We start from the raw sequence: 27,587 nt of genomic DNA, 5'->3' as shown, positions 1-27,587 counted from the left end.
CTGGACCATCCGCGGCCCTGGACCATCCAGCGACGGCCGTGACACCGTCACCAGCTGGACCATCCGCGGCCCTGGACCATCCAGCGAAGGCCGTGACGCCGTCACCAGCTGGACCATCCGCGGCTTTGGACCATCCAGCGACGGCCGTGACGCCGCCACCAGCTGGACTATCCGCGGCACTGGACCATCCAGCGACGGCCGTGACGCCGCCACCAGCTGGACCATCCGCGGCACTGGACCATCCAGCGACGGCCGTGACGCCGTCACCAGCTGGACCATCCGCGGCTTTGGACCATCCAGCGACGGCCGTGACGCCGTCACCAGCTGGACCATCCGCGGCTTTGGACCATCCAGCGACGGCCGTGACGCCGCCACCAGCTGGACCATCCGCGGCCCTGGACCATCCAGCGACGGCCGTGACGCCGCTACCAGCTGGACCATCCGCGGCACTGGACCATCCAGCGACGGCCGTGACGCCGCCACCAGCTGGACCATCCGCGGCACTGGACCATCCAGCGACGGCCGTGACGCCGTCACCAGCTGGACCATCCGCGGCACTGGACCATCCAGCGACGGCCATGGCGTCGACTCTGCCGGTGCCGGAGACGACGGCGACGTCACCTGCGCCGCTGGTGTCAACACCGCATGGACACCAGCTGCGAGCTGGTAAACGGCGGTGGAGTGGAAGCAGGTGAGAACTGGGAACCTATTTATGACAAACTTTTCTTTTTTTTGCTTGAGGGATGCTTCTGGTGTCTTTCTGCTAGAATTATTCAAATTGGGCTTTATCTATTATTTTGACCATGCGCGTTCCTCGAGCATACTGCATAATCATGCCACCTGTCATCATTTATTCATATGAAAATTGTTCAAAAATTTACCCCAAAGAATGTACTTGTTAGCTGTAAATGTTTCTTTTTTTCAAAAACAAATCAAGGATAAAGTCATTTCAGAAGAAACTGTTGATCATGTTCATCGCCAGAGCACTTTACACGATTTCGTCGTATGCATAACTTAGCTGCACAATCCACAATCTGTATCAGTTGGGGGAGGTTTGGTCAATGGTTGTCATTTTTAGCACATGCCATTTTTGGCAACCATGTGCTAAAAATGACAACGCTATCAGCTATTTTTAGCAACGATGAAGCCGATTTCACTCCTCAGCGAGGAAATCACGATTTTGGAAATACAAGCACTGATTTTGGAAAAGAAGTGCTGCCACCTGGTGCAAGAAGAAGAAACCAGCTTTAATATGGCCGTTGTTTGTATGGTAGTCCAACGTTGAAGTATTGTAGGGATCATCTATACGATTTATCATCTATGCGATTTGTCATCTATGCGATTTGTCATTTCATGTTGTCATTTTCATTTATATTGTCACCGCTTTATTAATCAATCTGTTACCTGTTGCCAATTGCACGTCAAGTTTGTTTGTTATTTGTAAACCGGCCTGCCGCTGGCCTCAACCTTCCTAGTAACCGCTGTGCCATACGCTATAGAACGTGTCGTGCAAAGGTCACGGCGGCACCCCTGAGGCGGCCGCTGCCCGTACGTTTAGGAGCCCATTGTCGTGACGTCATGACTGTGAGCAAAGGTCGCGGTAGGGGCTCTCCCGGCAGCCGGACGGTGACTCATACGTTAAGCTTGTCTCTCGCCGCGCCTGCGGGCATATTGGTAGTACTAGGAACGGCCAGCATGTGACCGCGGTTTTCGGCGACATTGTCAATTCGTTTTTCGACTCTGCTGTTCGCTGCAAGACCAATACACATAGAAAACGGCTCGGGCATTTGGAGAAGAGCGGCTACTCTGAGGCGAGGGAAGAACACGGAGATTCACACAAACGACCTGACTAGGTTGCACCGGCCACAGTCGACCGAGGTGGGCTTCTGCGCCCTTAAAGACGCCTCTGACTGGCCATTGCGCTGACACCCTGGTCGGACCACGGTCATTGATCGGACCCTGCCACTGGTTCGTGCTCAGGCTGCCTTAGCGGGTAGACCTGCTCGACCAGACGCCCCACTGGTGGGCGAGTGCTCGGTTCCGACTTTCACCGCCGGTCCAACAGCGTTCTGCTGGTTCCCGCCGATCCGGTTACGACACCGCAAGTGCCGTACCGACTCGGGCGTCCCAGGTGGGCGTAACGGTTACCACACCAGTTCGCGACCCCCAGGCTCTGTCAGCCGTCGTACGGCTCTCGGACGGACACTCTAATAGATCAGCCACAGATCAATAGGTTGTCACGGACCGTCCGTCCAGCCACGCGCTACCCACAGCGCAGTACGACAATTGGTGACCCCGACGTGATCTCCGTTGTTCGACCTTAGCCTCTCGTCATGCCCGCGGACAGCGCACAGTCCGGCGCCGCAGCTCAAGACCCAGCCAGCGTTCCAGCTCCAGCCTCCGAGTCAGCTCATCGGCCCATGGCTAGCTTCCGGCTACCACCATACTCTCCGGAAGAGCCCGACCTGTGGCTACTGCAGGTGCAGTGCGCTTTCGACGTCAGCGGGGTCGACTCCGACGAGCTGAGGTTTAAGCTCCTCGTCGCAAACCTCCCCGCCAACATCGCCGTCCAGGTCAAGGACGTCATCCGGTCATCTCGGTCTTTCGACGTGCTGTGTGCAGCGCTCATAGCCCGCCTGGCACAGTCACGCGCCGACCGACTACAAGCCCTGCTCGGCCGCCAACAGCTCGGCGATCAGAAGCCGACGGCGCTGTTGCGTTCAATGCGCAACGAGCTAGCCGCAGCCGGGGACGCCCCGGTTGATACGGAGCTCTTCCGTACCCTCTTTCAACAACGGCTACCGCAGCCCGTCCGTGCTGCCCTCGCCCTCCTGCCAGCCGACAGCACGCTTGACGCACTGGCAGAAGCGGCCGACCGGTATCTGGAAGCTAGCGGACCGGACCCACGGCTATCAGCGATCGCGGCACAGCCGTACACACAGCCGGCACCGCCCATCGCTGCTGCAGTGACAGCCCCAGCGCCAGCTGCAACCCCTGCGCTGGACACCGTCATCGCCTCCCTGGTCGCTAAGATGGAGCGCCTGGAGGCCAGCAACCGACGACTCGAGGACGCCGTGCGGCGCGACCGCAGCCGTTCCCGGCCGCGCCAAGCGTCTCGCCAGTCACGCCGCCCGTCACCGGCTCGTCCTTCAACGCCGCCGCACGACGACACGCTGTGTTGGTACCACCAGCGATTCGGCGCCCAAGCGCGCCGATGCAAGTTGCCGTGCTCCTGGATCGCCTCGGAAAACTGAGGCGCCCCGTGCTGATGGCGCAAAGCACGGGCGCCCCTCCTGCCGCGCCACTCCTCTTCGTGAGGGACACGGAGACGGACCGGCAATTTCTAGTCGACACCGGGGCGCAGGTCAGCGTGCTGCCTCGCCGCTGCCTGCCCAACGGGTCTACGCTGACCCCTGCTCCTGTCGGCCAGCAGCTCGTCGCGGCAAACGGCTCACCGATCGCGGTGCACGGCACCTGCCTGCTGGACGTCACCTTGAGTCAGCAGCACCGCCTAAAACATCGATTCTTCGTCACTGACGTCACCACACCCATCTTGGGCACCGACTTCCTGGCCGCACATCACCTCGTCGTGGACGTTGCCAACCAGCGTCTCCTGCGGGACGGCACCGTCTGCGCCAGCGCCGAGCGGTCAAGGCTGTGCTCCATCGGAGTGCGTCTCGTCCGGGAGCAGGCTGCTGCTCGCTTCGCAGCTGTCCTCGCCCGGTACCCGGATGTGACCTCACCAAAACCTGGACCAACACCGGTGAAGCACAACGTGACGCACCACATCGTCACCAAGGGTCCACCGGTGTACCAGCGGCCACGACGCCTCCCGCCGGAGCGCCTTCAAATCGCACGTGCTGAGTTCAACAAGATGCTCCAGCAAGGCATCATTCGACCGTCGAGCAGCAGCTGGACAACTCCACTCCACATGGTGCCAAAGAAGAGACCCGGCGAGTGGCGTCCTTGCGGCGACTACAGAGCGCTGAACGCCCGCACCGTACCAGACCGCTACCCGCTGCCGTACCTGCGGGACTTTTCAGCCGACCTGCATGGGTGCACCGTCTTCAGCACCATTGACTTGGTGAAGGCTTACCACCAGATCCCGGTGGAACCTGCCGACGTCCCCAAGACAGCCATCACGACACCGTTCGGCCTCTACGAATGCGTTCGGATGCCGTTCGGCCTCAGAAACGCCGGACAGACCTTCCAGCGTTTCATGGATGAGGTCCTCCGCGGCATACCGGGCTGCTTCGTCTACCTGGACGACATTCTGCTGGCCAGCCCGACTGCCGAACACCACCTGCAGCTCCTGGACCAAGTACTTCAGCGCCTCAACACCTACGGCGTCGTCGTCAACAGGCACAAGTGCGTCCTGGGACAGGAGCAGGTGGTGTTCCTCGGCCACTCGGTAGACGCCGACGGCGTCCGCCCGCTGCCTGGACGAGTCGAGGCCATCAAAGACTTCCCGGAACCGACCACTCAGTCCCAGCTACGGAGGTTCCTGGGGATGGTAGCCTACTACCACCGCTTCATCCCCCAGGCAGCCGAGCTCCTGCAGCCTCTGCACGCCTTAATCACCCACAAGGCAAAACGCTCGAGAGCGCCTGTCACGTGGACAGACTCGGCGCGACAGCGTTTCAAGAACGTCAAGGACGCCCTGGCCACGGCGACACATCTCGCACACCAAGTCCCGGACGCGCCGCTCGCCCTCTTCGTCGACGCCTCGGACTGCGGAGTGGGCGCCGTCCTCCAGCAGCACGTCGCCGGCGAGTGGCAGCCCCTCGCTTTCTTCTCGAAAACGCTCCAACCCGCGGAGAAGAAATACAGCACGTTCGGGCGCGAGCTGCTCGCTATCTACCTGGCCGTCCGGCACTTCAAGCACGCCATCGAAGGACGGTCAGCAATCATTTTCACAGACCACCGACCACTGGTAACGGCCATCGGCTCCTCGTCCGACCGCTACTCGCCACGAGAGGTCCGCCACCTGGACTATATCGGCCAGTTCGTGTCTGACATCCGCCATGTGCCTGGCAAGGACAACGTGGTCGCCGACACGCTGTCACGCACGGTCTCGATGGTGGCCCAGCCGCGACCCCCGCTCGCCGACTTCACTGCCATCGCCAAGGCCCAGTTCGAAGACGGCTCGCTGGAAGACCTCGAGGCCTTAGACACCTCACTGCGCCTGCGCCACATTCCGGTCGGCGATGGACTCCGTCTGCTCTGCGACGAGTCCACCGGATCGCCTCGGCCGGTCCTCCCAGAGGCGCTGCGCCGGCCCTTCGCTAAGGCTCTGCACGACCTGTCGCACCCTGGCGTCGAGGCCACCGTCAAGTTCGTCTCTAAGCGGTTCGTCTGGCCCGGTATGGATCGCGACGTGCGCCGCTGGACCCGAACCTGCCTCGCCTGTCAGCGCTGCAAAATCGGCCGGCACACCAAGTCTGACGTCGGCACCTTCCAGCCACCTCAGCAACGCTTCGACCACGTCCACGTGGACCTCGTCGGCCCGATGCCTCCGTCAAGAGGGCACTCGTACCTCCTGACGTGCGTCGACCGGTTCACTCGGTGGCCAGAAGTCATCCCTCTGCCGGACATCCGCACCACCACGGTCGCCCGCGCCTTCCTCGAGCACTGGGTCGCCCGATTCGGCGTTCCGTCCATCATCACGACGGACCGAGGCGCCCAGTTCGAGTCGGCCCTCTGGTCGGAGCTACAGCGATTCCTGGGCTGCCAGCGAACTCGGACGACGTCCTACCACCCGGCCTGCAACGGTATGGTGGAACGCCTGCATCGCCAGCTGAAGGCCAGCCTCCGTGCACACCAGGCTACGTCATGGACGGACGTGCTGCCGCTGGTGCTCCTGGGCCTCCGCTCCACCATCAAGGCGGACCTGCAGGCGACGTCAGCCGAGCTGGTGTACGGCTCCTCACTGCGGCTTCCCGGCGAGTTCTTCATCAGCAGCCAAGCCTCAGCAGCATCACCGGCCGGTTTCGTACAGGACCTGAAGCGCGCCATGTCTCAGGTGCGGCCGACACTCCCACGTCCGGTCCAGCGCGCCACGTACGTCCCGACGGCACTCCAGACGGCGACACACGTCTTCGTGCGCAGGGACTGTCACCGCTACCCGCTGGACGCTCCATACGACGGACCGTTCCCGGTTACCGAAAGGACCGCCAAAACCATCACCATCGACCGTCGACAGAAAAAGGAGGTCATCAGCATCGACCGGTGTAAGGCCGCCTTCCTGGAGACGCCAGACGAATCCGGTCATCGACAGTCTGACCTGCCGACTGTGCAGCCGCACGGTACTCAGTCCAGCGGCCCGCCGGCCGCGCCACCGCTCAGCAATGAGCCCAGCGGTCCGGAGCTTCTGATCTACGGTGACGCACCAAATCGCCCTGCAGCCGTCGCTCGGGCTGACGCTGCACCATTGCAGCCTCGGCCGATACTACGGACGACCCGCTCCGGCCGCGTCATACGACCTCCGGTAAGATATCGCCATGTCACTTTTGTCCGCGACATGTCTGGCGAGGGGGTACTGTAGGGATCATCTATACGATTTATCATCTATGCGATTTGTCATCTATGCGATTTGTCATTTCATGTTGTCATTTTCATTTATATTGTCACCGCTTTATTAATCAATCTGTTACCTGTTGCCAATTGCACGTCAAGTTTGTTTGTTATTTGTAAACCGGCCTGCCGCTGGCCTCAACCTTCCTAGTAACCGCTGTGCCATACGCTATAGAACGTGTCGTGCAAAGGTCACGGCGGCACCCCTGAGGCGGCCGCTGCCCGTACGTTTAGGAGCCCATTGTCGTGACGTCATGACTGTGAGCAAAGGTCGCGGTAGGGGCTCTCCCGGCAGCCGGACGGTGACTCATACGTTAAGCTTGTCTCTCGCCGCGCCTGCGGGCATATTGGTAGTACTAGGAACGGCCAGCATGTGACCGCGGTTTTCGGCGACATTGTCAATTCGTTTTTCGACTCTGCTGTTCGCTGCAAGACCAATACACATAGAAAACGGCTCGGGCATTTGGAGAAGAGCGGCTACTCTGAGGCGAGGGAAGAACACGGAGATTCACACAAACGACCTGACTAGGTTGCACCGGCCACAGTCGACCGAGGTGGGCTTCTGCGCCCTTAAAGACGCCTCTGACTGGCCATTGCGCTGACACCCTGGTCGGACCACGGTCATTGATCGGACCCTGCCACTGGTTCGTGCTCAGGCTGCCTTAGCGGGTAGACCTGCTCGACCAGACGCCCCACTGGTGGGCGAGTGCTCGGTTCCGACTTTCACCGCCGGTCCAACAGCGTTCTGCTGGTTCCCGCCGATCCGGTTACGACACCGCAAGTGCCGTACCGACTCGGGCGTCCCAGGTGGGCGTAACGGTTACCACACCAGTTCGCGACCCCCAGGCTCTGTCAGCCGTCGTACGGCTCTCGGACGGACACTCTAATAGATCAGCCACAGATCAATAGGTTGTCACGGACCGTCCGTCCAGCCACGCGCTACCCACAGCGCAGTACGACAGTATACCCTTTTTTGTGGCCCGAAGTTGGAACTTTAAATTGAAGCATCCGAAAATGATCGATATTGATCGAAATCATGATGTTGATGAAAAAAATAATATGTTAAGTTGAGAGAGGAGGCCATTTTATCCAGATGCGGTGGTTTACTTCTTGAAATTATTTTTGCTTACGACGACTGCCATGTAATGAGGGATAATTAGCAGCCGTCATTAGCAAAAATAATTTCAAGAAGTAAACTACTGCATCTGGATAAAATGGCCTCCTCTCTCAACTTAAAATATTATTTTTTTCATCAACATCATGTTTTCGATCAATATCGATCATTTTCGGATGCTTCAATTTTAAGTTCCAACTTCAGGCCACAAAACAAACTACCATACAAATAACAGGCATATTAAAGCTGGATTCTTCGTCTTGCACCAGGTGGCAGCACTTCTTTTCCAAAATCAGTGTTTATCTTTCCAAAATCTTCATTTCCTCGCTGAGGAGTGAAATCGGCCTCATCGTTGTCAAAAATAGCAGAATCGTTGTCATTTTTAGCACGTGTGACAAAAATAGCACGTGCTAAAAATGACAACGATTGACCAAACCTCCCCCGACTGGTATGTATTGAATTGAGTAAGATCTAAAAATTTGACTTTTATTGTTATGCTGGCAGACAGCTGCATTCACATTGCTGTGAGCGGCGTTTGTTGTGTTTAGTGTGTGCCGGTCGTGTGACCGCTCGTGTGACCGCCCGATTCGTACGGCTGGGCCGCCGCTCACACATATTAACCTCACAGCACACAAGCTACATATCGATTCATTTCCAAAATGCAGGACCGAATCGGCCAAGAAAAGACGGCGGCGTTCCCAGCAAGCCGCCGTCCAATCACGGCGCCTGGTATATCATAGTCTGATGGATGGTCCCTGGTACAAAGTATATCATTCGACGCGCCTTGACGTGCTGATTTCACTGGTGCTTTTCTTTTCTCTATCTTAATTGGATCAAAAGTTATAAGCGAAAAACTTTTGACCTGTTTTTAGCAAACATTTTACATTTATATCTCCCAAAACCCCCCTAAATATTGACCTAGAGCAACCAAATTTGCATAGGGGCGAGAACTCCAGGGGTCCCACCTACCTACCAAATTTGGTGTTTCTAGGTGCCATAGGAGCCAATCGCGAGGGGGGTCGCATCAACCCCCCCCCCCTGCCAGGCCGTGTTATGAAAAGTTAATGTAGGAGCTATGCACACATAAAGCATGTGTTGTTTACAGCATGGTACTTCGGCTGCAAGCTTGAAATGGAACTGACTTTAGTCTTATCTGCGTGTGGTAGCTCGAGCAGAGGTATTACATCTGCTTACGTGTCCCGTAGCAGCATTTTACACCTTGTCCTGCTCTCCCACAGAGCGCGCAAGCCACCAGCCAGCTGACGCAGAGCCCAGAGGGCGTTCGCCACCAACATCCGCACGGCGCAGCTGCAAAGATGATTTCTGCCATGGAGCAGCATCCGCGGCTCCATGACATCATCCTTCCATCATTCTCCATCATCATTCCCGGAGCTCACCCGGCGGCGGAGCCGGCGACGCCCGCGCCCCGCCTGGCCGTCCAGCCTGCGCGCTCCGCCGCGCGCCGCGGGCCCGGCTCGCCGAGACGTCCGGCTTAGGTCGGCGTTTGAGGCGCGGCGGGGGGCACCGTCTCTGTGCCCTGCTCCGGGTCCCCGCCGCCTGCGGTCTCTTCTGCTGCCGCCACTGAGGGGAGCGGCTCTTCTTTGAAGACGGCATCGGTCGACGGTGATGCTGGCGGGCCGGTGGCGGCGTGCCCCGTCGGCAGCGCGCCTCGGGAGGACGCTGGTGACGACGAATCTTCATTGCCGTCGGCACCGGTCGCGAGCGAGTCGCTGTTTAGTTGGCCTGCTACAGGCTTTGCTGTGCCAAAAAGTGCGACTGTGGCCAGACTGGTATACGATTTGTCAGTGCTTACGCCCCTCTTGCCGTGCCGGCCGTGCTCTTTGCCGTCTATTGAGGATGCGTTAGAGTTATCGTTTTGGGGTTTTATACCGGTATCAAGATTGATTTAAAAGATGGATTTCATCACATTCCACACGTCCTTTTGGTGTTTTGTATGATGGTAAAACGTACTTATACCTTTTCTCTGTTACCAATGGGCCCTATTAGGTACTGCATCTCATGCATTATTAGGTAGAGATGCAGTACCATTATTAGGTACTGCATTATTAGGTACTGAAGGAGATGCAGTTAGGTACTGCAGCAGTACCTAACAGATGCTTTCAGTGAACTTGTAGAGTCGAGATTTAACGTCAGGTGTGAGGTGTTTGGCGTATTTAGATGATTTTCTTTTTATGTCCAAGGACGCTGAATGGTATCGCTGCGTTTCTGACTAGTGTTGGGTTGTGTATTAATTTCAATAAATTAGTTCTCGTTCCGTCGCATGTTTTTACGTTTCTTGGTGTGTCGATTGACTTTGGACGTGATTCTGCGCGTGTTCAGGATAATGCCTTGTCTTGTCACTATTGCGGGATGGCCGTGGTCCAAGCACAGTCGCTGTGACAGACGGTTCGATGTGTCGACCAATCATGTTGCTTCGTTTTTGGCGCCTTGTGTGTTGTCCGGTCCGTCAAGACTCAGCTGGCTCAGTCTCGACTCTGGCTCTGGCTGGCTCAGTCTCAGTCTCATCAGAGAGCGAAAGGAGCTGCGCGCGCGGCTGCAGCAATTCATCGGCGGCGGCGCTGTGAACGCTGTGTCGGCGGCGCGCGAACAGGAGCTGATCGCGCTAAACGAGGACCGCCAGCAGCTTGTCCATCTGCAGCAGCTGGTGTTGCAGCTGATGGGCGGCCAGCAGCCGGCGGCGGTCGCTACCCCCCCCCCCCCCCGCCGGTCCTGTGTGCGGGGACCGCCGCGCCCGGCAGTGATGGAGGGTACTATGGCGGTGGTACATTCCTAACTGTTGTCACATATCAAATGAGAACCGTCCGGCCGGAGGCAGTTACCGCCGGCCGGCACCTACTCACCGTGGCCGTATTTTTTTATATGGAGAGAGGAGAGAGGAGAGAGAGGACATCAGGTTGTTAGAGAATGAAGTGTATATTTATTATTTGAATCGAGCGAGTCGCGTGTTCCACGAGCGGGACTTGGAGCAAAAAGCTGGCACTGAGATACAACGAACAGAACGTGGCGTCGAGCAGAAACGCCCCCGGCTATGTACACGGTGCTGCTGGGCGCGCGACCAACAAAACACGAGAATGCATCAACATCAAAGACACACGGTACATCAAAGCCCTCCGCGCCATCGCTGGGTCCGTCGGCACCGCTAGCGCTTCTACAAAACAAGCACGCACATAGAGACGCCATTTCCAAACGCACGCATACACAGAACAAAAACGCACATGCACGTCCATTCGTTTCACTCAGTCACCCATGAACGGCTTGGGTTTCCGGACGGTCACCAGCCGGCGGGGCCGCGCCGCGGCAATAGGCGTGAGTCTCCTCGTTGAGCTTGCTGAGCGCGCTGCCACCGGAGGCGGACGGGGCGCCGCCGGCCGCGCCGTCCTTCGCGTCGCTCACCTCCACCTCGACCCCACTGTCGGAGTCCACGGCGGCGGCGCGCCGGCGCAGCTGCTCGCAGATCTCCTCTGTGACGACGGTGCACGTGGTGCAGGAGCTTCCACTGGTACACCTGGCGCACACAGAGAAAACACGTCACCGGTAAATCCCAGTTTGAAGTGAAGGAAGATGTGCATGAAATCCTAGGACCAGACAACTCGCAGGGGGAAGTCCACAAATGACGCAACATCACTAGGTACAACCTCGTATCGCACAGCAATGTAAAATCATTAACGGTACCTAATGGTCTCCCTAATAATCAGTGTACAGCCCTCTGCAGACTGCGTGGTAGGTATTCTTTTTTCGACAAAACCGATAATAACTCAAAGGTTATGTTATCAGTCGGTCGGAACTCACTGCAAATAGATGCGCCATGCTCCACTCCTTCGATTAGGTTTATCAATAAACAAGGTTTACGCCTTGTGTGGCGACAAAATGCAAAAGTTTGTTTTGGGGGCAAATATAAACTTTTGGGTTTAATTGCCGAACTAGATGAAAAATGGATACGGTGATGATGCCAATCTAAGGGGCGGGGTCTAGCGCGTCTTACTGTTACGATTTCCGAATGACCGATAGCATAGTATTCGCGTTATTCTCATTTTTGTCGAAAAAAGAATACCTACCACGCAGTTTGCAGAGGGCTGTACGTGTATCTCCAACCCGAGCCGCCTCCCACTATAAGATCAAGACTTGTACCATGTGTCCTAAGTATTAAGTAATTAGTTCACCTGTATCAAGTTCACCTAGCACCACTTTTCTGAAAGAAAAGTGGTTCATGTTTTAGTGCCATCTTTCATTATAGAAAGACAATGATGTTGAATGTGTTTTCTGATGAACCACAAAGTGAAAATCAGTGATTCATTGGTGCATTGTATTTAAGAATTCCTTTTGAATTATCATGAGCAGAGTTGAATACCTCCTTTTGCACTCTTTAGAAAATGAAGAGACTCACAAAATTAAAACATGATTAGAAAGAACACATCCTTAGAAATGTTTTGTGTACTAACCATATCTTTTTCACAAAACATTTATAACTTCCACCAAACCACACAATGAGTCAGGTGAGATTATCTTACATTAGGTAAGGTTAGGTAAGGTTAGATTAGGTTGTATTATTTCTGCTTGTAGTGTACCTGACTTTTCAAGGTAGGTACATGATAATTTTAATTGCAATAATCATTAAAGTATATATTGGCTAGCAACCTAGATAAAGGCTAGGCCACACATGGCAATTACCTTTGGGGCTCGGGCTGGGCGGTGGGTGAAAAGTTGAGAATTCTTCTTGCCCCTCGACCACCTCCTCTCCTCACCCGTCCTTGTCCTCTCCCTCGCTCACCAGGCATCTTCACCTGGAAGGTAGGCATACAGAAATGGGCCAGTCTGCAAAACGTGGCAGGTCTTGACAATATGTTGTCAGGGCACACACCACAGGTTGTGGCAGGTTTGAGGAATTTTGGGGCAGAAGCAAGGAAATCTGGGGCAGAAGTTGAAAGCTTGTCACAGCATTGATTCGTTTCGCTTCTCATACTTATTAAATGATGCACTTCATCATTATATCATTTTCATCATATTCATGAGGGGCCCTCATGAAAGGAATTGGGTTGCCCAGGTCTCGGCATTCCGCTTGGGGCAATGTTTTGACTGTCCCAAACATCTTGTCACGGATTGAGCACCCTGCCACACTTTGAAGACTGGGAAATTGGTGCTGGAATGGAAACACTATCAGATTCATGACAACTTTTCCAATACCATAGGTATTTGTTATTCAAATAGCATTTGTCTCAACTTAGTCTATCACTATTCATATAAACCTGGAAAAAGTATAGCTTTTAATATCACATGCCAAAATACATGTAGGCCTATCAGATGAATCAGAATTGGAATATTTTAAGATATAGATAACATAACTCATTAAAACAGGCAATTCCAAAAGCGTAAACACGACATACATAACCAAACATTGTATATTTCAATTGTAACATGCGCGCCGTTTATGGCGACAAAACCCGCTTCCATATCTTATGACCTTGAAGTCTAGTGATGTGTCAACATTGTCGCTAGACATTATCCGATTGAAAATTTATGATAATCGATAATTTTTTACGCGATTCACGTGATGATAGCTTGCCAGGTGAATTCTAAAATTTCGTTTTATCCAGGGAAAAAATCATGGGCCGATCTGAGAAAACTTTTTGAAGGTGGCAGTCTTCCTTTAAGGATACCAAACATCGCCCTAAAATCCTTACGGATCGGCGAATGCATCCTTAAGGATTCAAGAGGGTCCGTAGAATCCTTAAGGATTTCACATCTGATCCATATGGGTCCTTATGGATCCTTAAGGATTGTGGGGATTCTGGCGAAATCCTTAAGGATTTTTTCACTAGGGATGGTCTCAGTCAGGTCGAAGGTCAAAGGTAATTTAAGCCAGGGTCAGGGATTTTTAAAGAATTAAAAATTGTTTAACTGCTACTGATGGTTTTGTTATGATCAGCCTCTTTGTGCGGGAATTATTCATGCGAAAAACCGAGTGCGCGGGGCCGTTCGAGTCCCTTTGTTAGCGCCATGAGTTAAAGCTGAGTTGAAATCTCCAAGTTGACGTGAAACCCAAGAAAAAGGTAGACCACAACATTCAATATTCATTTGACTCTTATCAATTTGTTTTTTTTTTCTTCAAGAAAATCACATTCTTTGTTGGATGTGTGCCCTATCTCATGAACATCAAAGTTTGTCTGAGTGATGTCATCTGCTTTTCTGATGCTTAATATTTTGATTAACCTTGAATCCTTACGAGCGAATGCACTGGCAACACTAATATTACTTTAGGATGATGTATAAAAGTGAGAGATGGACGGCGATGGTTATCGCTTACCGATAGCGGGCGATGTGTAGCCGTCTCCCATCGATTTCGGTAGACGTATGGATGGCTTTACTCGTAGACAGAAGTGGGACGGTGGCATGTCGCACTCAGCGGCGCTCATTTGTGCACTTCCGTCGAAAATAGTGGCCGGCAGAGCCTGACGTGAGCGTTTTTTGTCCTCTGCATGTCGCCGCGAACGATCTCCCACAAAGGGCAGGATATTTGCGGAGCGTGGGGCTTCTGGGAAGATAAGAACCACGGTCACTGGTAGATCCAGAGGTGGGGTAGTTGGGGTAATAATCCACCCACCTCCCAGCAGCGTCTAAATTCAATGAAAGTTTTCCGTGTTTCAGAATGAAAATAAAACAAAGCAACTTTTATTAGGAAAATGTTAGTCTTAACTGCACAAATGCTAACCAGTGCATAAGAAATTTGAATCCGAAGGGGTTTCGGAATTTGGAGAAACTACTTTGGGGTATGTCCCCTCCCCCTGTATAGCGTTCGAGACCGCTTCTCTGAATGCGCCTTTGGAGCAAGTCAGTCTGCATTTGTTTAGGGAGATAACAGTCGAATTCGCTCGCATTATGATTTATCATTGTATGTCATTGTCCATAGTGAAATCTGAATTGTTAGTTAATTAACATCATAAGCGACTGTCATTCTTTGTTTCTCATTAACGGCAATCTTTATCCGGTGAAATATGAAGATATGTTAATTGTTTTTTTCTGCATTGGTCTGACAGTTTGAGCCGCGGTGTTAGACTGACGCTGTGTTATGCAGACCAATGAGCCCCGTTGTCAGACTGGCGCCGTGTTCTGGTGAGTCCCAGCGTCTGACTGGCGCTGTGTTCTGGTGAGCCCCGGCATCTGACTGTCTCTGTGTTCTGATGAGCCCGGTGTCTCACTGGCGCTGTGTTCTGGTGAGCCCCTAATTAACGCTGCGTTCTGGTGAGACTCCCGGTGTCTGGCTGGCGCTGTGTTCTGTGGACCAGTAGCCGCCCCTATAACTGGCGCTGCGTTCTGCGGCAGGTCGAGGCCGACTTCCTGCAGCCGGACCTGGACCTGCTGTCCACCTTCGTACGCCCGGAGGACGTGGCCAAGTGGATCGACTGCTGCCAGAACGCCGTCTCCTGCTGCCACAGAATGATCGCCGCGGCGGGCAACACTGGTGAGCGTATTACTCGTCTGTACGGAGGAGCGACTGGACCACTTTGAACACTTTGAACGAGTAGATACTTTTCTAGGCGTTCCAATCAGCGGCCGTCTGTTTTTTGCACCTCTATTCCAAGTGGTTCTGATGGCTCGCGACACTTCTAACCACCTGTGGCGAAGTGAGTTCTGAAGTACAACACAGTACGAGACACGTACGATTGCAGTGAGGGTGACGGCGCCTCCGCCTCCTCTTTTGTAAGTGCTGACAGCTGGGTGGCTGTCACAACCAGGAGCAGTTGGAGTACAACTGCTAAGTAGAAAGGCAGGCACAGCCCTCACGATGGTCTCCCGTCACACACATGTGACTTCTAGTTGTGCGACTTTTGAACGGAGTTGAAATAAGGGCTGCGGAGTCGGAGTCGGAGTAGGAGTCGGAGTCGGTCGGAGTCGACAGTTGTGACCGGAGTCGGAGTCGGAGTCGATTTTAAAAACCCGAGCCGGAGTCGGAGTCGGAGTCACCGAAAATCTGTCGACTCCGCAGCCCTGCTAGGTCTGCGGAGTCGGAGTCGGGAGTTGGAGTCGGTCGGAGTCGACAATTCTGCCCGGAGTCGGAGTCGGAGTCGGAGCTGGTTTTTGAAAGCCGGAGTCGGAGTCGGAGTCGCCGAAAATCCATCGACTCCGCATGGCTCTGGTTGAAATCGCCTGGCAGGTGAATGCTCACTATTACTGCATATTTCCTCATCTGTCATACTCCTCAGTCCTCACTCTTCCTCTCTCGCTCTGTCTGGCTGTGTATGTCTGCGCCGTTTTCTTCCCTCTTGCGTGGTGTATCTGTATTCATCGCTTTCTGTTACTCTGTCACGAAACCCAATGCAGCATTTCACCCGCCCCTATGAAATATGAATATGTTTTCGTCAAAATAGTTTTACCTTTTAGTATGGAAGAGAATTAATGAATATCATGTGCGTGGTGAACATGTTGATTACCGGGCACAACATCCGATACGGATAACCGATTACAACAAATCATTGTATCCACGGGCGGGTAGAGAAAGGCCAACGTGGTGCAACTTTTGGGCGCTAAACACACGGAGGGGATAGACGTTTCTGTAGTATAATTGGCACTCTCTGGGCGCTTCCCAAACACCTGTTACAATTGAAGTACATTTTGGGATGTCATATTTCATCGACTTTGCGCGTAGAATCGATAACCGTCTTACCTGCGACTTAGGTTTTAGTATCGGACTGCGTCTGTAAATGGGTGTCATACCTGTGGGCGTTCAAATAAATACATACATACCTGCGCTGGTTAGAGGCCATATCACTTGCCTAAGTCCGTTGGCTACCATGCTTATTGCACTCTATCGTTTGAACAAAGGAACATTCCGAGGGTAGATTGATATTACACGTTACGTACTGGAAAGGAATGTCTCGTAGCACAGTCCATTCATCGATTAAATTCCATCGAGTAATCATGAAGTAAATGCAACTTGCCTGAGTGATTTTTAGTGATTAATTACGTTCGATAAGCTTATGCAATAGTCTAATAAGCTCGGAAATATTACTTGACTTGATTTGTACTTGATGAGAGTGGGATTTGTGGGACTTAATAAACATTGAACCCGAATGTCGCATTCACAGTGACACCAAAAAATTGCACATTTATTGTCGTATATTCATCTCATAATGAGCAATAGCAATTATAATAGAAGTAAACCGACAGAAATTTCTAGGGAAAATGAATAAGAACCGCGACCCAAGTTTTAAGTAAAAGTAAGGAAATAACATTTTTATGGACTTATGCGGGTTTAAAGATGGATGAAAACATGATTGGCACTGGAGTATGCACGAATGATGACGCAAAAACTCTACAACATGGTACAGAAATGACGGGTTCTTCATATACTTCTAGTGGGCGACAGGATCAGGCACCCTCATTGATTTTTGTACATATGTTCTGCTCTCCATCGGGTTGGGCTCTGCCGGCTGCGTGTGCTGAACCGTATCACTGCAGATTCCTAGTAAACTTACACCTAATTGGTGCTATCCCACACCAAGTTAGTGCTCCACCAGTCGGGAGACGGAAAGTTTGTGTGGTAATTCTCGAACTTTGTCTTTGGTCTGCGGAGCATCGGATGCGTGTTTTCTGTCATTGCTAACGGTGCTCTGTCAGGCAGCTGACAGCGCCGATGTTTTCTGCCCGGTCTGCAGCAGTCGTCATCCGAACAGACTCGGTCGCACAGTGGGCACCAGGCCACTGCAGCTCTGGCTATAGTTACTGAATTGAGCACTGGCTCTTGTCATCTGTTGAGTCCCCATGGTCCCATGGGGTACCCTTACAAAGAAGCTAATGGAACCTTTCCGCTCATTGTCACTGTTCTTTGCAAAATTACGCAGCACAGACAGGACTAAGGCACTGCGGTGTGCTAAATGCTGTATTCTGAGACCCTACAGCTGTTCCGCTGAATTTCCAAGTGAATGACCCAATCGTCCGGTATTAAGCTCTCCGCTGAATTGTGTGAAGTACCTGCTATTTCGCACAAGGAGTCCTCTTTAGTCAGCGCTCTTGGCTGGCGCTCGGGGACAGCTTGTTTTGCTGGTTTAGCTCTCCAGTAAGTGCGGGTCTTGCGCTGTTGAGATAGGCATAACGAGCTGAAACTCGGTCGCTCTGAGAACTACTGAATATGACGCAGCAGTTGAAGAGGTTTCGATGGTAGAATCCACCCACTGATAGATGGCCGATGCAAGCGAGAGGGTTTGAAGGCAAGTGCAGATGCTGGTCTATTCAGTGAAGTAAATGGACGCTATGTTCCCCTCGGTGCATCCCTCTTCAGATTGGTTTGGTGTCCTCCGACCCGGGGCGGCTGGCAGTGTTTGATATCGGGCTGATTGTGATGTTCCTCCCTTCCATGCAGACACGGACTGGTGTCCGCGACCTGGGACGGTTGGCAGTGCCACTGGTCCTATGAGTGTCCAGCTGACTGTGCTGTCCCCTCCCTCCCCTCAGACACGGACTGGTGTCCGCCGACCTGGGACGGCTGACAGTGTTGGGAGGTACCGAGAGTGCCCAGCTGACTGTGGTGTCCCTCCCTCCCCTCAGACACGGACTGGTGTCCGCCGACCTGGGACGGCTGACAGTGTTGGGAGGTACCGAGAGTGCCCAGCTGACTGTGGTGTCCCTCCCTCCCCTCAGACACGGACTGGTGTCCGCCGACCTGGGACGGCTGACAGTGTTGGGAGGTACCGAGAGTGCCCAGCTGACTGTGGTGTCCCCTCCCTCCCTCAGAGACGGACTGGTGTCCGCCGACCTGGGACGGCTGGCAGTGTTCTGAGTGCCCAGCTGACTGTGGTGTCCCTCCCTCCCTCAGAGACGGACTGGTGTCCGCCGACCTGGGACGGCTGGCAGTGCTGGCAGGCGGCGGCGCCGGGATCCACGGCCACCGCCGTTTGTCCCGACTACGTCTACTTCGACAACACTCCGCATTGCGACCGTGAGTGGCAGCCAGTGCTGCAGGCAGGGCAAACACACTGTGACCGTGAGTGGTAGCCAGTGCTGCAGGCAGGGCAAACACACTGCAGCAGTGCAAACCAAGGCTATAGAACTCCAGGTAAGGACACCAGCCGTTTGACCTTGAACGCCGCCGGCCGGCCGATGACGTCATTGGAGGCAAGCCGGCTCGGCGGACACACAAGGCGAATGCATAACGGAGGGGCGTTGGAACGTTGCGGGAGCCGGGGGGATATTTTAATGTGGTTGCATACCACCATTGTTATGTTGATTGATCTACAGACTGCATTCTTTTAAACCTCGATGCATCCTAGGCCTGGATGGTGCGTAGGTACATTCGTGGAACGATCACCCCGTCCGACGTCCGTGGTCGAGGCTGTCATAGTATTAACCCGCGCCCTGCTGGGGGGGTGTTTGAACACCCCCCCCTTGTGGTTTTTCGCGAATATCTCAAAAACGGCGGCGCGGAGCGCCGCCGTTTTTGGTACACCTTATCATACATCAATTCTACACATGTTGTAAAAATTTCAGACCAAGGTCATTCAAGGTCAGGTCACTAGGTCACTTGAAGTGACCTCACCTCATAAAAAGTTTCAATGTCTGTCATAGCTACATCGAGTGACCGATCGCTTTGAAACTTTCAGCGATTGCTAAGAGCAATAGCATGTACAAAATGTATATCTCAGAATTTTGATATCGATGACCTAAGGTCAGGTCAATTTTGCGACCTCCCCATTATAAGTCAATGGGAGAAAATTGAAATGCGCCTCCTTTGGACGAAAGACATTATAAACACTCCCAAACACTGAATTACAAGTGTTTTAGACACACTGAACATGAAAATGGTGTCCGTGACCCCTGTTTATGCCCTGAGGTCATCTTAGGTCACGAATGGTACCTAACAGTTTTTCGCAAATAACTTTTGATAGAGGCATGCTAGAGCGATGAAAACGCCTTAGATGTGTTCATCTCGACGATACGGATCGACTGATATGCAACATGACCCTTCCGGTCAGGTCATGACCTTGACCTGAGGTCAAATTTTCAAGTTGACCTTTCAAGGTCAAGTTATAGTTCATTCGATGCGTCTTGACGAGAGGAACACGATGCCGGTAAAAGTAAGCTCGTACAAGGCTTGGGTCAAAAGTTATTGCAGAAAAACTGTTTCCGAAAAAATCGGCTATTTTTGCAGTTTTTGCCCCCTGCAGGCAAAACCATTGACGTTAGGTCAAATCTGAGAGAATTACTCAGAAAGGGCGTTAATAGGGCTATCGAATGCGCTTTTCCGCGGCGCTGTAGCTCTATTGGTTCCCGAGTTATGCGTTGGCTTCTTGGAAGTTTTCGACATTCGACCTGGAAATCGGCGAAATTTTGCCTTCAATGACCTCTGGTGACCTGACCTTTGACCTGACCAAAAAATTGACCGAAGTTATTTCCTCATTATTTTTGACGCTCTTTCGAACGCCGCCTTCCGCGTATCGCTACGTGGCCCAGGAGCCGAGTTAGAAGGGGGGGGGGGTGTTCAAACACCCCCCCCCCCAGCAGGGCGTGGAAATCCAGGACCCCCAGCTGGGCGCGGGTTAAAGACACTAAGACGGGTGCAATAACGGCGATCCGATCCCGTCTCTGGCGAATCTAAAGGGGTCGTAAGGACCCAGACCGAATCTGACCGTCTATTTTTAGGGAAACAGGGTGGGTGAATTGACAACCGATGGCTTAGGAGATGATGAGAAGGGATCCCGTCGTCGATTGTTGTTTGACAGACAACACATATTGTACTGGGCGTATGACCATCAGAGGTAATGCCTGAACGTAGGCAAGCATAATTGGTCTGTCATACTGTTAAGGAATATAAAATGGTAATGGAGATCATTGAGGATATGATCTCTACATTACGGGAATTCACTAATTACTACGGCCCATAGGGGCACCGCCGGAGCTGTTGTTTTGCCATCGGTCCCAGGCAACTCCAGGGAGCTGCAGTACCCGGCGGCCAAAGCGGCCACCTCATCGACTCGCAGGTCCTGTGGGATTCCGTGATGCTTTAGTGCTTCACCCACAGAGGCACGGGCATAGCAGTAGGATGTGGGGCTAGGTGTCTGCCCACCTCTTCATTGAAAGAACAACGTATACAGCGCCTGGTCCCGCCGAAGCTCGGTATCGACCGTGACTTATTCACAACTGGCGGATCCAGGAAGCGGTCTTGGACACTGCGGGGGCTTACCCCAAAAAGGTTTCTCGGAATTAATTTAAAAAAAACCTCGGATTTCGATTCCTTGCGCACTGCTGTGCAGTGTGATTAACCAACATTTCCTCAGAAAAGCTGTGAAGTTTTCTTTTATTCTCGAAAAGCGATTTCGGGCGCTGCCCTGGTTGTGGGGGAAGACATTTGCCCCAAATACCTTCCCCTGGATCCGCCAGTGGGCTGCCCCACTCCGAGCTTGACTAAAAACGTCTTCAAACCCCAGCAGAAACCGATGGTAAGGTGAATTTAAATCCAATAACTCATCTGTGTCTGCCCGCCTAAATATACGACACATGGTACGGCACCGGCCCTGTCGGAGCTATGAGCCGATCGTGATATTTTCGGCTTTCTCCATCCCAAGCTCGATTAGAAACGTTCTCCTTCCCCACCCGATTGCTGATGTCAATTCAAATTCAATACCTCATCTCTGTCTGCCCGACCATAACCCATTCATTGCACACCGTTCAGCGCCTGGCCCCGCCAGAAGTATCCTAGCGCGCTGAGCAGTTGCCTCCAGCCGCGTCATCGCGAGGCCCCGCGCGGCCCATAAATGAATACATTGCGCGAATAGCCGTGTCGCCCCCTGGTGCAAACATTAGTCTGTGAGGTGCAGTAACAGGTGCCCACTTATTATATTTTTTTTTTTTAAGAGAAACATAACTCCAGTTTATTGTATTTTCTTATGCTAAAACAGCTTTAAGTTACATGCTTTACTTAACCCGCGCCCGGCTGGGGGTCCTGGATTTCCACGCCCTGCTGGGGGGGGGGGGTGTTCAAACACACACCCCCCCTTCTAACTCGGCTCCTGGGCCACGTAGCGATACGCCGAAGGCGGTGTTCGAAAGAGCGTCAAAAATAATGACGAAATCACTTCGGTCAATTTTTGGGTCAGGTCAAAGGTCAGGTCACCAGAGGTCATTGAAGGCAAAATTTCGCCGATTTCCAGGTCGAATGTCGACAATTTCCAAGAAGCCAACGCATAACTCGGGAACCAATAGAGCTACAGCGCCACGGAAAAGCGCATTCGATAGCCCTATTAACGCCCTTTCTGAGTAATTCCCTCAGATTTGACCTAACGTCAACGGTTTTGCCTGCAGGGGGCAAAAACTGCAAAAATAGCCGATTTTTTCGGAAACAGTTTTTCTGCAATAACTTTTGAACCAAGCATTGTACGAGCTTACTGTTACCGGCATCGTGTTCCTCTCGTCAAGACGCGTCGAATTAACTATAACTTGACCTTGAAAGGTCAACTTGAAAATTTGACCTCAGGTCAAGGTCATGACCTGACCGGGAAGGGTCATGTTGCATATCAGTCGATCCGTATCGTCGAGCTGAACACATGTAAGGCCTTTTCATCGCTCTAGCATGCCTCTATCAAAAGTTATTTGCGAAAAACTGCTAGATACCATTCGTGACCTAAGATGACCTCAGGGCATAAACAGGGGTCACGGACACCATTTTCATGTTCAGTGTAACTAAACCACTTGAAATTCAGTGTTTGGGAGTGTTCATAATATCCTTCGTCAAAAAGAGGCGCATTTCAATTTTCTCTCATTGACTTATAATGGGGAGGTCGCAAAATTGACCTGACCTTAGGTCATCGATATAAAAATTCTGAGATATACATTTTTTACATGCTATTGCTCTTAGCAATCGCTGAAAGTTTCAAAGTGATCGGTCACTCGGTGTAGCTTTGACAGACATTGAAACTTTTTAGGAGGTGAGGTCACTTCAAGTGACCTGGTGACCTGACCTTGAATGACCTTGGTCTGAAATTTTCACAACATGTGTAGAATTGATGTATGATAAGGTGTACCAAAAACGGCGGGCGCGGGTTAAAACAAGACGTCCAAAAAATCAAATGGGAAAAAACAAAAAAAAAGCCTTTCGCCGTAAAAAAGCAAATCCATCCTTGGAAAATGTTCATCGGTTTTCTGCCGCTAGGGCAGAGTTTAAATCGCTGGTAGCCGTGAAATACCGTCAGTATCTATTGAGTCTTGTTGATGACTTTAAAGACAATCCTAAACGTTACTGGTCGTTTGTCAAAGCAGTTAAGTCATCAGCACAAGTGTCTCCTGTCTTGGAATGTGACGGTCGTGTATATCGTGGAGATGGCGAGCGTGCGAACTGTTTGAACGCTTGTTTTGCCCGTAAGTTTAGCGACCCGGCGGTTGATGCACTGCCGGTGGCGCCGGTGCTCGGTGCCCCTGGAACAGACCGCTTCACTGTGCCGCGAGGCCGGGTCGCTCAGTTACTGCGGGAGCTGTCCCCGCACAAGGCCTGTGGCCCAGACGGCCTCGCATTCTGCGTGAATGTGCTGATGAGGTAGCCGTCCCACTTGAAATCATTTGTGAGATGTCTGTTTCTTGTGGGTACTTCCCATCCTATTGGAGACAGGCTAATGTTGTTAGCATTCATAAGAAAGGTTCCAAGAAAATCCCTGACAATTACCGACCCGTTTCCTTGCTCTCAATTTGCTCAAAAGTCCTAGAGAAGGTAGTTTTGGAGAACCTCCTGCCGGTCTGTCTTCCTGCCATCCCCGCCAACAGCATGGATTCCTGCCAGGCCGCTCATGTGTCACTAACCTGTCCTGCTTCCTTGATCACTGCTGGTCTTCCATTTCCAAAGGTAAACAGACAGACGCCATTTACACCGACTTTTCGTCCGCCTTCACGTCTGTAAACCATGTCCTACTTCTTCATAAACTCCGCTCATCCTTTCACATCACTGGCACTGCTCACTCCTGGCTTACATCCTATCTCAGCGATCGCATGCAGCGCGTTGTATTGAACGGCAAGCATTCGGCGTGGACTGCTGTGCAGTCAGGCGTGCCCGAAGGCAGCATTTTGGGACCTTTGTTGTTCGCGTGCTTTGTTGCTGACATCCCGAAGTGTATGGAGACTGGCTGCCTGTTATATGCAGATGATGTCAAGCTGTTTCACCGAGTGGGGTCCGATGATGATGTTGCTTTACTTCAGGCGGACTTAGACAAGCTTCACGACTGGTGTAAAACATGGAAACTAAAACTCAATCCGGTTAAATGTCAAACGATCACTTTCACCCTTAGGACAACTCCCATTCAGTCGACATACAGAGTTAATGGTCATGTGCTTAATCGTTGTCAGGAGGTGCGCGATTTAAGCATCCTTTTGGACGCTAGGCTTACGTTTTCGCAGCATGTTGATGCCACCATACGGAAATGTAACAAGATGTTAGGCCTAATAATGCGCAGTGTACAGTTGCCTCGATGTCCCCGGCGGGTCAAATTCAATCGAACTGCGCTGCTTGCCGCCTACAAAGCTCACGTCCGCTCAATTGCTGAGTACGGCAGCGTTGTCTGGAGCGGTGCAGCAAAGACCCATCTTGTGCGGCTCGAGCGAATGCAGCATCGTTTTTTGATGTGGCTGGCATCAAACTCCGACGGAGACGGCTCCAGTCTTGATTACGTGTGTCTCCTGAACCGCTTTGGTTTGTGCTCGATTAAGTCCCGCTTTGTACAGACCGATCTTTCATTTCTAGTCAATGTGTATCGCAATAGGATTGACTGCCCTTACCTGATGGCAATCTTCGGACTAGCAGTCCCCAACAGACGCTCTCGACAGACAGGGCTGTTCCACGTACCTTTCGGTCGCGTGAACACTGTGAAGTCAGGGTTCACTGTCCGTATCCCTGTGCTATGTAACCGCTTCTTGCAACATACACCCACCGCTGACATGTTGGCATCATCGTGCTCCGTTTTATCGGACATCCGTGAGTTTGCTCGTTCTCAGGGAACGTACATGTAATGTGTTGTCATCGTTGTGTGCATGTGTTGTGTTGTGTTACTAGTTTAAATTGACTGCCACTGTAAATGGGCTGCAAGGCCTGTAGTCGGTTAATGCAAATACAGAATACAGAATACAGAATACAAACATCTATTACTAGGATACCGACTGACGTTGTGTTCTGTCCACAGACTACGCCACCAAGGAGTGTGAGCACACCGGCCGGTGGTTCACGATTCTCAACAGCCGTAACCAGACTCGCGAGTGGTCCGACTACGGGCCCTGTAAGCAGCTGACCGAGCTGCTGCGGAGGGTGTATGTGCACGTGACGGCCAACGCCGTGTCCATCGTGGCTCTCGTGCCGGCGCTCATAATATTCTTCAGCTACAGGTGAGCGCATTTATCTGACGGTTGTTGTTGGCTAGGGATTGGTATTTTAGGGATTGTTGAATTCGCCGAAAGCTTTGTCTTAGAGTCGGGAGTAATGCGGTTGTTATTCCGTTATGTAATAAAATTTTAAGTTCAACGATGCCACGCCTATGTAATCCATGATGGCTTAGCACAGATCAGTCTAACATGTTATTTATTACACCGTTGCACATTTCTGACATATCGGCAAGCGACAAACTTTCAGTACAAAACGGATGCTTATGTAACGTGGCGGTGCTAGCTTAATTAACGATGTAAACAACATATTTACAGACGGGTTTGATATCTGTTGTAAATCGCAGTGATCAGTGATCATTTTTTTTTCAGACAGCTGAATGTTCATCGCGTCAGCATCCACAAGAATTTCTTCATGTCACTGCTGCTGAATTCAGTGATGGTCATTGTGTTCAAATGTGTTGTCATCCTCGACGAACTGAAGGGAGGGAGTCCTTCAATCGTCCAACAGGTAATCCGTCAACCAACACGGGCAGAGTGAACTGGTCACACTCAATAAAGTACCACACAAACAGAGGCGGATCTAGCTCAGAGTTTTTTTTTGGGGGGGGGGCAAACCATAACAATTTATCGATTCTTTCCATGCATCGTCCATAGGCGTAATGTTAAAATTATGTCGTTGGGGGGGGGGGGGGGCAAATGCCCATTTTGCCCCCCCCCTGGATCCGCCACTGCACACAAAATATACCGTGAGGATCATCTCTATTGTAACTTGTTGGCTTGGCTGTAAGTGATGTTTTTCTTCAACCTCTAATCTGACGGATCTATCTCTTTTTCAGAATGGCATTGGGTGCAAGCTATTATTTTTACTCACAAAGTACTGCCGCCTCACAAACTACTTGTGGCAGTTTTGCGAAGGGTTTTATCTGCACAAGCTTATAGCGTCAGCGTTTGCGGAGCAGAAGAGTCTACTAGTGTTCTACCTCATAGGATGGGGTAAGAAAGAAAATGAGTGAATGTGAATATGCTTTAGAGCATGTCTCTGCTCATGGTCGTAATAAAACCGGCCAGAAAATTGCCTCAGAATTTTACCATCGTTACGAAAAAATGACCGTCGACCTAATACGCCAGCTTAACGGATATTTTTTCACATCAACTTCTATTTTTTGCTTGCGTGTCCGTCGGAAGTTGTGGGCGACCGGCGACTTGAATAAATTATCACAGTCGGATATTTTCTATCTTGTAAAACTAACCTCTGAATTCTGATCCATTTTCAAAATCTACACCCATATGATAAGTCCATATACGAGTATGAAACTGATTGTTATCTTAACACTTAATAAGATATGATTCTGCTTTTAGGTTCGCGCTGTTGAGTGTAAAGGCCGGGCTCCACTACGCGTTTTTTTTCACGCGCGTTTTATCCGTGTCTGCGGGTTTTCCGTGAAATAGGTTTTGCTCTATATAGGGCCTTGGGTTTTGCTGGGTTTTGCAATTTGTCGGTTTTTGCGTGATATCGTTTTTTGCTTGTCATCCTGAAGCACGTGACATTGTTGTCATTAAACCCAGGCTCCACTACGCGGAAAATCATACTTTGTTTATTCTGAGCCTATAAAGAAGGTGTTTTGCAAATACATTTAACAAAAAGCACACCAAACTTTTGTAAATTTTGTCTGAAGGGTTGAGTGGGTGGCTTTGAGCCTGGGTGACCACTAAGCAGAGGTTGTTGCATAGCAGCATGGACCCACCAATCAATCTTCACCAGCACCCAGTTCATGTTCAACAGGTGGATGGCAGCACGGCGCAAAGCTGGGCAATTTCTCACGCCGGAGCCTCTGTGCTCGGCGTTTACATACCTACTTTTTGATGCACCTGTTCATTATTTGAAGGGCATAAATGACAAAATTGAGCAGAGTTTGATACTGAACTGTCTTGCACTTGTTGCTAACCTTGCACCCATGATAAACTTGCTTAAATACATAACCTATTTAACAATACATAACCTATTTAACAATGTCAAAACCAAATACAAAATTGCATTCACATTGTTTGCCGCAGCGTGCAAGTTCTATCTCCCAGCCGCGAGATCACGCAAAAAAAAAACGATGAAAAGTTCAAGTAATTGAACTTTTTGTAGGTACGAGATTTCCGAGTTTGCGTGACATCGTCATGCGTTTTACCGAGATTTCCTTAAAATCGGTACGGAATTTGCAAGTTGTCGTGTTTTGCGTGACATCTTTCCCAGTGTAGCTTGCCCAATGTTGAGCAATGATGCGAACTTTTTTTTCGGGAACGATTTCACGCAAAAACCGATGTCTCGGATAAAACGCACGGAAAAAAAACGCGTAGTGGAGCCCAGCCTTAAGGCTTTGACTTTGACACCGAATTTATCGCTCCTGATTTCCTTTCTTCATTCGCATTCTTCCCAAACCTTTTGCATATTGATGAATAAAACAAGCCCTTTCTGGATGCGATGGGTTTTTAGAGTTTGAACTAGAAACCATAATAAGTTTTATATGAACGTTTCTCGCGTCTGCTA

General features: G+C 51.5%; 2 protein-coding genes and 1 long non-coding RNA gene across 4 annotated transcripts in view; 2 read left to right on the top strand and 1 right to left on the bottom strand.

The window, feature by feature from the left end:
• The window catches only part of LOC122376704 (calcitonin gene-related peptide type 1 receptor-like), a 102,726-nt gene that overhangs the window by 35,081 nt on the left and 40,058 nt on the right, over positions 1 to 27,587 (top strand). The window contains exons 3-7 of the mRNA XM_043356622.1: positions 15,026 to 15,164; positions 18,516 to 18,638; positions 24,856 to 25,054; positions 25,421 to 25,559; positions 25,888 to 26,044. Of these exons, the coding sequence (XP_043212557.1) occupies positions 15,026 to 15,164; positions 18,516 to 18,638; positions 24,856 to 25,054; positions 25,421 to 25,559; positions 25,888 to 26,044 (757 nt within the window). The remainder of the gene's footprint in view (positions 1 to 15,025; positions 15,165 to 18,515; positions 18,639 to 24,855; positions 25,055 to 25,420; positions 25,560 to 25,887; positions 26,045 to 27,587) is intronic.
• Positions 41 to 9,966, top strand: LOC122376737. Its single transcript, XR_006255694.1, has 2 exons — positions 41 to 691; positions 8,926 to 9,966. It is a non-coding gene; the product is annotated as an uncharacterized LOC122376737 (long non-coding RNA).
• Positions 10,612 to 13,094, bottom strand: LOC122376713. Of its 2 annotated transcripts, none has more exons than XM_043356648.1 (3): positions 13,000 to 13,094; positions 12,377 to 12,489; positions 10,612 to 11,213 (listed from the first exon to the last, which is right to left on the bottom strand). In XM_043356648.1, exons 2-3 carry the CDS (start codon positions 12,481 to 12,483, stop codon positions 10,949 to 10,951), a joined length of 372 nt encoding a protein of 123 aa, XP_043212583.1. In that variant the 5' UTR covers positions 12,484 to 12,489; positions 13,000 to 13,094; the 3' UTR covers positions 10,612 to 10,948. The 2 variants fall into 2 exon arrangements, with proteins under 2 accessions (XP_043212583.1, XP_043212592.1); XM_043356657.1 differs by lacking the exon at positions 13,000 to 13,094 and adding an exon at positions 12,669 to 12,801.

The sequence above is a fragment of the Amphibalanus amphitrite genome, unplaced genomic scaffold (assembly GCF_019059575.1).
Source record: "Amphibalanus amphitrite isolate SeventyFive unplaced genomic scaffold, NRLGWU_Aamphi_draft 000042F_arrow, whole genome shotgun sequence".
NCBI lineage: Eukaryota > Metazoa > Arthropoda > Thecostraca > Balanomorpha > Balanidae > Amphibalanus > Amphibalanus amphitrite.
The sequence above is the reverse complement of the archived record's forward strand: the minus strand, read 5'-3'. Positions and strand labels throughout refer to the sequence as shown.